This window comes from Narcine bancroftii, chromosome 7 (assembly GCF_036971445.1).
Source record: "Narcine bancroftii isolate sNarBan1 chromosome 7, sNarBan1.hap1, whole genome shotgun sequence".
Taxonomy (NCBI): Eukaryota; Metazoa; Chordata; class Chondrichthyes; order Torpediniformes; family Narcinidae; genus Narcine; species Narcine bancroftii.
This window is the reverse complement of record NC_091475.1, coordinates 155,570,696-155,582,060: the sequence shown is the minus strand read 5'-3', so window position 1 is coordinate 155,582,060 and position 11,365 is coordinate 155,570,696. Positions and strand designations below refer to the sequence as shown.

General features: G+C 40.8%; 1 protein-coding gene across 3 annotated transcripts in view; it reads left to right on the top strand.

The window, feature by feature from the left end:
* The first annotated feature begins 1,884 nt into the window (after nucleotides 1–1,884).
* Nucleotides 1,885–11,365, top strand: part of LOC138739246 (coiled-coil domain-containing protein 81-like) — a 95,568-nt gene continuing 86,087 nt past the window's right edge. The window contains exons 1-5 of one of the 3 annotated variants that reach the window (XM_069890904.1): nucleotides 1,885–2,182; nucleotides 2,463–2,522; nucleotides 7,736–7,797; nucleotides 8,185–8,338; nucleotides 9,780–10,036. In XM_069890904.1, coding sequence (XP_069747005.1) covers nucleotides 2,104–2,182; nucleotides 2,463–2,522; nucleotides 7,736–7,797; nucleotides 8,185–8,338; nucleotides 9,780–10,036 — 612 coding nt within the window. In that variant the 5' untranslated portion in view covers nucleotides 1,885–2,103. The remainder of the gene's footprint in view (nucleotides 2,183–2,462; nucleotides 2,523–7,735; nucleotides 7,798–8,184; nucleotides 8,339–9,779; nucleotides 10,037–11,365) is intronic. The other 2 variants (XM_069890905.1, XM_069890906.1) reach the window with 2 other exon arrangements.

Here is an 11,365-nt window from a genome sequence, read left to right as displayed (position 1 = left end):
GATATCTTGTATTGGCCAGGCAAACTCAACTATCCCCCAGATGCCTTATCCCGAGGGACATGCGCCAGTGCGCATCTCGATCATCTCCAGACCCTGTACGACAATCTGTGCCACCCCGGAGTCATGAGGCTGTACCATTTTGCTAAGACTCGGAACCTCCCGTATGCCGTTGCGGACGTCCGGTCCACGACCAGACGCTGCCAGTTCTGTGCCGAATGTAAGCCACAGTTCTACCGGCCAGAAAAGGCACACCTCATTAAGGCACACACCCTTTCGAACGACTCAGTGTTCATTTCAAGGGCTCCCTCTCAACCTCCAATAGAGGCGCCTACTTCCTGACGGTGGTGGACAAATTCTGCAGGTTCCTTTTTGCTATTCCCTGCCCAGATATGACCTCGATGACGGTTATTAAGGTGCTGCGCAGCATCTTCACCCTGTTCTGGTTCCCCGACTATATTCATAGTGACCGGGGGTCCTCGTTCATGAGTGAGGAACTGTGACAGTACTTCCTAGCCAGAGGCATAGCCACCAGCAGGACCACCAGCTATAACCCCAGAGGTAATGGAAAGGAGAATGCCATCATCTGAAAGGTGGTGCTCCTGGTCCTCAGGTCTAAACATGCCAGTGTCCTGCTGGCAAGATGTTTTCCCGAGGCCCTTCATGCCATCCAGTCATTGCTATGCACCGCTACTAACACCACCCCACATAAATGCATGTTGCTTTCCCTAGGAGATCAGCGAACAGTTCATCCATTCCTCCCTGGTTGGCAACCCCAGGGTTGGTCCTGCTACGGAAGCACGTCAGGGGCCACAAGACGGACCCACTGGTGGAAGTGGTGCACCTCATTCATGCCAACCCTCAATATGCGTTTGTGAGGTGCCCTGATGGCCACGAGGACACTACCGATCCAAGACCTGGCGAGGGCTGGAGACCCCGAAACGGTCCTATCGGCCATCGACCAGACTGCGGATCTGATCGCACTACACAGCACAACCCTGGAGTCTGAACTGCCTGTCTCGCCACCAGACGTCCAGGAACCTACCCCCCCCCCCCCCCCCGGGTCCCCCGCCAGCACCCTGACCCAGATGGTTCCTGCCTCGGACTCTCCTGCGTCGGCCTCCTCTCCGGAGGAGTGGGGCATAGACACCGGCCCCTTGGAGGTGCAGCAGAAGGAGGAAGCCACCCGTGTGACTAAACCTGTGGTCAGAGGGAGCGTCTGCCTTTTCATCCGTTTACCTCCCACCCCCCCCCCCCCTTATTTTTTTCTTCTCTGATTGTTCCCGATGGTTTCTATTTAAAAAGGGGTGAGTGTTATGATATGGTTGTATGTACAGGCTAGCCCGCCCTCCTGGTGACATCCTCTGCAAGAATCCTCGCATGTGACCCAGGCCATAAAGGTTGAGACCCTTCTTCCTCTCCTCGTTTTCCCTAGCCTTGACCTGGGCCAGTAGTCTCTTGTGCAATAAAGCCTATCGTTCCCCTCAGTTTGGTCTCTGTGATTATTGGGGCAACTGGTAGCGCCCAACAGAACCAAAGACACTGACTTATTTTTCGTGCTCTTGTCGTGGGCCAAGCTGGCGCACAGTGTGGTATCGCGAACTATTGCCGGTGCAGCTCAGCAGTGAATGCGTGGAGTCATGGCCGGGCCTCTATGCACTCACCTCGGCAACGGACCGTGTCCATGTGGTACTGTGTCTTGAATGATGGATGGCATGCTGGATTGCCGTGGAGGCCGGGACGGGAGGGATATAAAAGAAGCATGGCAAACTCATGAACAGTCTTTGGTTGACTAGCCTTGTGTGTGTGTGTGTGTGTGTTGACGGCTACCTGATGCTCCTTTATTCAGTGAAAGGAGAGCGAGGACAGACGTGGGGAGAGATTGGGGATCAAGTGCATCAACCCCGAGTGACCAACATGCAGCTGCGATCGCCTCTCTGCTTCGATAGTCCCGCCTCCTCGCAACGTGAACAACGTCATACTTGGTAACCGAGTTGGGGTGATTGGTTGCCTGTCGCGTCGTAGCAACGGTTCAGCCGGCTGGTTGATGTCGGAGGTGGTGCGAGAGGGTCGGGGGAGTGGGACCATCAAGCAAATAAAGCAGCAATGCTCGACTCCATACAGTGCGCGATCGCAGAAATCGGTAGAAACCTTTTCCTAACGCTCTCCAACCTTTCGGCTGATGGTAAGGATTAGCTTCGATGAACTAATACGTTTCATCTGGGTAGGTTTGGTTTGAAACAAATGTATTTCCTCGCTGGCCAGAAGTGCACATTGAATCGCAGAGCAGAGTGTATAGAAGTTTCATGGGTCGATGGTCGTTTTTTAGCGATCAGTTTGACAACTGAAATTCTGTTGACATTTACATTTGACGACTCCTGATCATTATTCATTTTTTCCTCCTCGTGGTCCATTAATTCTCACGGCATCAGGTCCGTCATTTTGACTCCTTATTACTTCTACAGGTTCAAGAGCCTTTGGCACATCTAATCCAATTAACATCTCGATTTTGGCATCAATCTTGGGTAAGCAAACATCTTTTAGATAATCCCACTGTTTGATATCATCCTAATAGGGATTATTCTCCTTATTCACAGGTATAGTCTTCTGAGTATATACACTTGGAAGATTGCAAAATTCATGGCTCTTTAATCCAGCAATCTGTAAACCTGTAACTATATTAGTTTCAATGATCCTTTCATTATTCATTGTCTTCGAGATTTGTGATCTTTTACCATGAAGATTAAGTTTATTCATCAATTAAACAGTACAAAATGATGCAGTACTTCCTGGATCAAGAAATGTGTAGGTCTTCAGTATGAAGCTTCCTTCTTTAGCTTTAACCTATACAGGAACTATTGAGAGAGCTTTGTCACTGGCGCCAGTAAGACTGTTTGTCTGAAGCAAAGCTGAAGCATCCTTTCTGACTGACACGTTAGTCTTGGATTCAGTTTGTTTGACTTCTTTCTCAACTTTACTTTGTTGCGTATGCAGTAACTTGGGATGGTTTAAACTGCATATATCACAAAGGTGTTGCTTATTACAACTTTTGCTGATGTGTCATTTACATAAGCAACCAAAACGTATTCCATTCTTCTTTAAAAAGGTTAATTTCTTGTCATATAACCATATAGCCACTTACAGCACAGAACAGGCCAGTTCGGCCCTACTAGTCCATGCCGTAACAAATTCCCACCCTCCTAGTCCCACTGACCAGCACCCAGTCCATACCCCTCCAGTCCTCTCCTCTCCATGTAACTATCCAGTTTATCGTTAAATGTAACCAATGATCCTGCCTCAACTATGTCTGCTGGAAGCTCATTCCACATCCCTACCACCCTTTGTGTAAAGAAATTTCCCCTCATGTTCCCCTTATAATTTTCCCCCTTCAGTCTTAAACCACACCCTCTAGTTTGAATCTCCCCCACTCTTAATTGAAAAAGCCTATCCACATTTACTCTGTCTGTCCCTTTTAAAATCTTAAACACCTCTATCAAGTCCCCCCCTCAATCTTCCATGCTCCAGAGAAAAAAGCCCTAGTCTGCACAACCTTTCTCTGTAACTCAAACCTTGAAATCCTGTCAACATTCTTGTGAACCTTCTCTGTACTCTCTCTATTTTGTTTATATCTTTTCTATAATTTGGTGACCAAAACTGTACACAGTACTCCAAATTTGGCCTCACCAATGCCTTGTACAATTTCATCATAACCTCCCTACTCTTGAATTCAGTACTCCGATTTATGAAGGCCAACATTTCAAATGCCTTCTTCACCACACCATCTACCTGAGTATCAGCCTTGAGGGTACTATTTACCACAACTCCTAAATCCCTTTGTTGCCCTGCACATCTCAATAGCCTACCATTTAATGCATATGACTTTTTCTCCAATTGTGAACATTTTTCTAAAGCATGCTTATCTTTGCAATACAAACAGCTCCTGAACAGTCTGATCTTCCTTTGATTCCTTGTTCTTTCTTGTGCTTGTATCTGACACAGCAGTAACAAAGATACTTCTCTTTTGTTTCTGTAGAGATGGTAATTTAGACTTTACATCTTTCAGAACTATTGAAGTATCCTTAATATTTCCAAATACTGGTACAGTATAAATTTGTCATTCCAAAAATTGTACAACATCCACAAAAGTGGCACCCCTTTCAGTTAGAACACTGCAACTTGGTTCTCCATAAGTCCCTTATAATAATCAACAAATTAGCAACCAAATTCAGCTCTTGGAAGTGTACACTAGTTCCCATTGCATTACAACATTCTCTCAGAAAGAGTGAATATGCTTGTAAAGCCTTTGCATCCTCTGATTTTATTACTGGCCAAGAAGGAATCTTGTCGATGTGGGCCCTTGCGATTTTATGTTCGTCGCCATAATGATGATGCAATAATTCTTTTGCCCTTTTAAAACCTTGGTCTGGATCCATATATTGGCAACTTTTGACCAACTCCTTCATTTGTCCTCTAGTATACTGTTCCAGGAAATACAGACAATCTTTGGTGTTTTTTAGTCTTACTTTCAATATGATGTTCAAAGGATTTCATGAATGTCAGATATTACAATGTATCTCCATTAAAATTTCCTTCTGAGGTAAACCATATGAACCTTGTTGCTGTGCTAACATTGCAGAAATTTCATTTTGTTTTGCTTTGTGTGATATTATATTGTCTTGTCCACCATGGCTTCTGACTGGTTCTCTTGTTATGAATGGAGCATAAGGAACTTGAACTAGTGCCATAGGTGTAGGATCTTGAGTTGTAAGTGATGGCATTGGTGGAGATGCTTGACTTGTCGCCAGTTCTTTCGCAACACGAAGAGACATCAATGGTTGAGCATGATCAACTCACGTGGTTGAACCTTTTTGAAATCCTCTCCTTTTAGGAAGATTCATAAATTGTGCGCTCAGAAGAGATTGAATGTCACTTGCCCTTTCCACTGGGTTGGTCATTGACATTTGACAATTATCAGCGCCACATGTGGCTCCTTGCTCGAGTATACTTGTGGCTGCAGTGCCCATCGATCTGTTGGAACGATGGGTGATAACTCTTTAGGTATTTCACTTTGAGTTATAGATCTTGCAGAAGCCTGAGATAATGCTTTTACTTTGGCCATCTTCATAGCCTATTGTTCCTCAAGATCTAGTTCTTTTATTTTCTCTCTTCAATAATCTTTTTTGTTCTTGCTGGAATTGTTGTTTCTTGATTTCAGCTTCTTGCCTTAGTTGCTGATTCTTCATTTCAGCTTTCATATCTTCTAAAGCGCGTCTTTTCTCCAACCACTCACGTTGTGTATAGATAGTAGCCAAGTCTGCTTGTGCTTTAGCCTGCATTGCTGATATACTTGAATTGAGTCCCTATCTTCAGCATTTCACTCGGTACAGCACCCGTGGGGCTTTGCAATGTACAGTACATTCATCTGTTTAAATTCTACTAACCTTTGTCAGCTAATGAAGCCTGCAGTGCCTTACTGGAGTCTTTGTCTTTCTTGGTAGTTGAAGCCACTTCTTCAGTGGTGGCTGGCTCCAATCTCCTGCCGAGCGTTGTTGGTCTGCTTTGCTGGTTCAACTCACGATCAAACAGTTCTTTGAGAGGAGCTGTTTGCTCGAGGTCTTTAGCCTGACAAGACTACTTCTTCTCCATCTTGGATTCTTCTCTTCTCTTGGTTCTAGGAACTGTAAACAAATTTGTATCTTGCATGGTCCCTTTAAGAGGAGTTCTCTGGCTGAATTATCTCTGTGATCTGCAGACAAACTTTCTTTACAGTTGCTTTTAGAACACATACTTCTGGACTTCCTGCCAGATTCTGTGGTCCATTAGCTGTTATCTCTGCAAGGTTATAGGTGTCTGTAGTCAGACATATTCTAACTGAGGCTTCTGGAATATTCTCACAGACTTTTTGTTAAAACTTAAATGCTTCTTATTTTTAACAAGTTGTGGTTCTTTCATACAAATTTTACGAGCCTTTCTTTCAAACAAACTTCACAAACATAACTTTTCTTTGAATAAAAATATAGATGACACTTTCCAAGTTCTAATATTTCCCAATTTCAAAACATCATCTTCACTGAAACATAAGCAATGATATTCCAAATTACTATTTTATTAATCCAATAAACAAAACTTTGTAGTTGCAGCTTTAAGTAGCTTTAATTCATTGATAAAATAGATAAATATTTTGCACAACTTTGTATTGAAATGTTCATAACAATGAATTTAAAAAAGAATATTGTATAATGATAATGGTATTCAACTTTAAAGAGATATAAAAGAAATAAACAAAATAAGATGAATGAAAAGTATCTTGAGCTCACATATCTTTCATGGTTCATCAAAGAATGAAATGCAAGCTCTTGCTCCACTCTGATATTATGACATATGACATCATAGTCATTTTGGAAACACTACAAACAATAATTTTTCTTAAAGGGATGGGCACAAAATTAACAAAAATCAAAAACACAAGGTTTTAACTTTTACAGCTATTAGTAACAGCCATTCCCAGCATTTTCCAGAAAAGGCAGCAGCAATGGGTTCCTGAACCCCAATTTTGGTGGTTTAAAAACACCAATGGTCAGAACTGGGGTCGCTACTTGCTACAGGCATCACCAGCTTTGGTGATATGGGGAAGGCCAAGGCCTTAGGGCGTGATGTAGTAATTTGGTCAATGGAGGCCCCACCATGCTGCTTGGTGTGCCATAGGATATCTGTGCGGACCGCTAATTTGCATGGGTCACTGAAATTGTCAGCGATGAGGAGGTGGATATCTTCTGGCATCTGCTCAAGAAAGACTTGTTCGAATAGTAAATTTGGTTTGTGGCCGTCTGCCTGTGCCAGCATCTCATTCTTTAAGGCCGATGGTGCACAGTCGCCTAGGCCATTCATGTAGAGCAACAATGCAGTGCGCTCATGGTGAGAGAGGCCAAAAGTAGGTATTGGGAACACCTTGATTGTTTCATACCTGTGGCTGGTGTAGGAAAATTATGATGTGGCCTGCTGTTTCCTGGTCGAGTGAACTGACAACATAGTGGTACTTTGAGGCATCCAAGATGATTTGCCTGACCTGGAATTTGGCTTCAGCTTGTTTTAACCAGGCCTGCGGCTGTGAGGTCCAAAAAATTGGCAGTTTCAGTGAAACTGTGTTCTGTGTGCTTGGGTTGGTCATTGTTGGGTCCAAATGCCATTTGGATTGTCAGGATCTCCAACATAGTCACACTTGGCATGCAGTGAGCGAAAGAAACATGCAAAGTTGAAAGTGAGTTGAACCCACTGTCTTTAATGGAACTCACACGAATGTTTAAATCCCTCGTAACTCAATGATGCTTGTGACTCTCGGGACCTTTATGACATCAGCCACCAGGCGGTGGGCTTGCCCCACACCCAGAGTTCTCACAGTCAGATCTGTTGCGGACTTGGCTGAGACTCCTTGAGCTGGTTCACCTGTTGCGTGGACGAGTCGCCACAAGGTATATAAATCCTTGAAGAAGGATTAGGCCCAAAACATTCTCTCACACACACACACACACACACACACACACACACACACACACACACACACACACACACACACACACACACACACACACACACACACACACACACACACACACACACACAGCATTTCTGTGTCTTTGCTACAATCAGAGCATCAGCCGTCTTTTGTGATCCCATCCCTCACCCCCACCCCGCTTTGCTTGATTTACTAGCTATTTCACCTCATTTATTTTCTCACCAGACGTTGTGAACATATGGGCAAATATTTCTGCTTTCGTGGATCGTCACATGTCCCTCCAGAAGGTAAGAATTCGCTGGGCCTTGAAGATACCACACTGCTGTCCATGAATAAACCTGCTGAATGCAAGGAAAAATAAGTTCAGCAACATAAACACACTTTTGAAAGAGGACATCATTCTTTTTTGCTTAAAATCAGAATGAATCCACAAAAGGTTTAATATTGTTTCTATTTCTCTTAAGTTACAGTGTTAAATAACATTTGCAGGTCTAAATGTTAACCAAGAATGTTCATGTATAATAAACTTGGCAAATTTCAAATTCATTAAAATATCAGCAAACAATGAAGCTCTTAATATTTAGATTTGAAAATACTGTATCATATTAATGATCGGTGATAAAATTGTGCTTAAAATTACACATTTGATTTGCATCATGTATCTTGTATTTCAGGGAGTACATATTTCGGGATTGGGGACTTTTACTTTTTCACATCAAAAATTGGATGTTGGACATAGATTCATTTTAATTCAAAAGCCAGTATTTGTGATGTCTCAAAAATTTCTGCAGATCCATGGATTATCACACGCAAAACAGCACGTATCTGGTAATAAGTCATCTTATTGTATAGCAAATAATACGTACAATAGAATTCTAAAATTGTGAGTTAGGTGCAGTCAGTGGTAGCTTTAAAAGGTTAGCAAGACATTTATCAGGTAAGCCAAAAAATGAAAAAAATGTGTTTGCAGCACTGTTGATTTGCCATTTAATTAATTCTCATTTAGAAAATTATTAAATCTTTCAAGAATTCAGAGAATGCTCCTATATTCTTGAAGACACACCAACATTAAGTTCTTGCGATAAGTAACATTAAGTTTTAGCAATGGACTTAGATGTTTCAAATGAGCTATCCCCTTGCTCAAGGCTCCTATTTTTTGTATTGAATATAATTAAAGATTCAAAAAAGCCATTGCATAAAAATGAACTTCACATTTGAAGAAATTAATTGTATCAATTCCATTCATCACTGACTCCACTTTAAACATTGCAAATTGCTTTGCACTCTAAATTCATGAGGTGAATTGAGAAACAGGCTAAAATTCAGGAGAATGTTCTTTGCAGAACTGGATCTCGCAACCATAAAAAGCAGTTAGGTCAAATACCCTAGGAGTACTCAAGGGAAGCCATAGAAGAAAGCAGAGGGGAATGGAGTGGAGGATTGTGTTGGCAGGACTAGTGGAAAACTGGTGATAAGAGGCTTTTTAGTTCATTCATGTTCCAATCCATCAATTGCCTCAGATTCTGAGCTGTGCTTTCTTTGAGGTTTGCAAATATTTGTTCTTTTTTTATTATTTCAGAGTGAAGGAGGAATTTATCAGTAGCATTGTTTCACTAGAATGACAATATAAATTATGTATGAGAAACAAGTATCATCAAGGTTTTGTATACCTTTTCCTTCCCTTTTCAAGCTGGCAGCATTGACAGAATGGTTCACTGTTTTTATGCAGTAATGGCCAATAATTTCATTTTTTTTTGTATTCAGAACATTTTCATTTTCAGTATGAATTTCTGCAGTTCCTTCATTATTTTAAGTGTTCCATGAAACTCAAGGACCTCTGAATTCTGACTTGAGAACAGCTGCTTCCATAATTTTTTAAACAAATTGGTAAAGGAATAAGGACTTGAAAATATTTAATGTAATATTAAGTTGTTCCATTTTTTCTGAAATATCATTTATCCTATCTACAGCTTTTGCTGCATATCTCCCTAATACCCATCATTAAAATGCAAGTTTCAACAGATTCAATGATTACTGGAGTCAGTGAAGTCCAGATTAACCAAATCGTTTAACGTACACAATGATACAAATTGTAAAAAAGTTACTAAATAGTAAAGGATTGAAAATCATTCTTGTGTGAAATGATGGAAAATCCTCACTGCATTTTTTCTTACAATTTTAGATTTTCCCTTGATCTTCATTTTGATTGTCTATATTCTAGTAAAAATTTGTACAGAAGCATTATTGATATTTATTTGTATTTCTACAGGTGATATACCTATTGTTGAACTTAATTTTACATTCCTTGCTCTGGAGAGTCCATACGATCGAGATACAGTTGAAGGATGCGTCAAAGAGACTTTGCAGATCATGAATCATTACATTGCCAGCAACCGTGATGTGTATTTCACATTCAAAGATATTGGTGTACTAACGATACAAAACAACAAGGTCAAAATGAAGTTTTATAGAGAATTTCTTAACGCTATGGATGGCAGTGGAAATATAGTGAAAGCCATTTCAAATGTAAGTACAATAAATATAAAACAAAACAGAATTCACTAAAACTACTTGATTGTTTCAACCAGATCAGTTGCTCAGTAGTGAACAATGAAAACAAATTAAACATGCAATGAGAACATTAAAGCTATCATGTTGATATCCATAGCACTGAGGTTCAAGTACTGTTTAATTTGTTGAAGATTTTATCTCTACTACTCCTTCATGCAGTGTGTTCCAGACCCCTACCACCCTTTGTATGATATTTAAGGTAGATTGTTCATGTGATAGATCTGGTTCAGAGAACATTATTGGACAGATACACAGATTGGATGTTATCTTCTGAGGAAAAGTTGGTCAGAGTAAGCTTGTAGATACTGGGGCCTAGATGAATGAAAATATACTTGATTGAAATTCTTAAGATTATGAGGGGTCTTGACAGAGTAGATTTGCAGAGGATGTTTGATCTTGTGATAAATTCTAGAGCTAGGGGTCACTTTAAAAATAAGGAATTGCCCATTTTAGACAGATGACCTCATTGTTTTTCTCTCTGACAGTGGTAAGCTTTTTTATCTGTTCCTCAAAGGTTGGTGGAAATAGAGGGTGAATATTTTCAAGACATTAGATAGATTTTTGATAAGCAAGGGCCAAAAGTTGACAATGGGTAGGTGACAATGCAAAATTGAGGTTACCAGCAGATCAGTTATGAATGGAGCAGACTTGATGGATGAATGTCCTTCTCCTGTTCCTAACATATGTTCAGCTGGTCATTTTCAGAACCAGTTGTTACACATTAATCTTTATTTAAGCATGGAAAAAATACAGCATATTGGATATCAATGATGCAAGGAGAGGTTTGAGATGGGAATGGCCCAGTAATCACCTTTAGATGTTAAAACCAACTACGTGACCATGGTTTTCAAAATTCTTATAACTGATTTATCAAGCAATAGTTATTTGTATTTTGAATATTTTTTAGAATGAGACAAAAACATATGGTTTCTACGTGCAGTGTTTCCTATCTATGTAAACATCAGCAAGTGTATGCTATACTTGTAATTAGATTATGTCACAAATGTTAAAATTATGTTGATAAAGACAGGATGAGATTATGATATCCTTAGCAGATTTTTATCTTGAGAAGAGGTAAATGTGAAAAAGTCAGCCCATACAAACTGCTGAAAGACATTTAAATTATGCAGTAAAGGTCAGGGACTGTATGTTTTCTCCCAGTATCCAAAAGAGTGTCAGTAATAGACCTCAATGAATACCACCCTGTGGCACTGACTGCCACCATTATGAAATGCTTCAAACGTCTGGTGATGGAATGCATCAAAGCATAGCTCGCAGAGACAC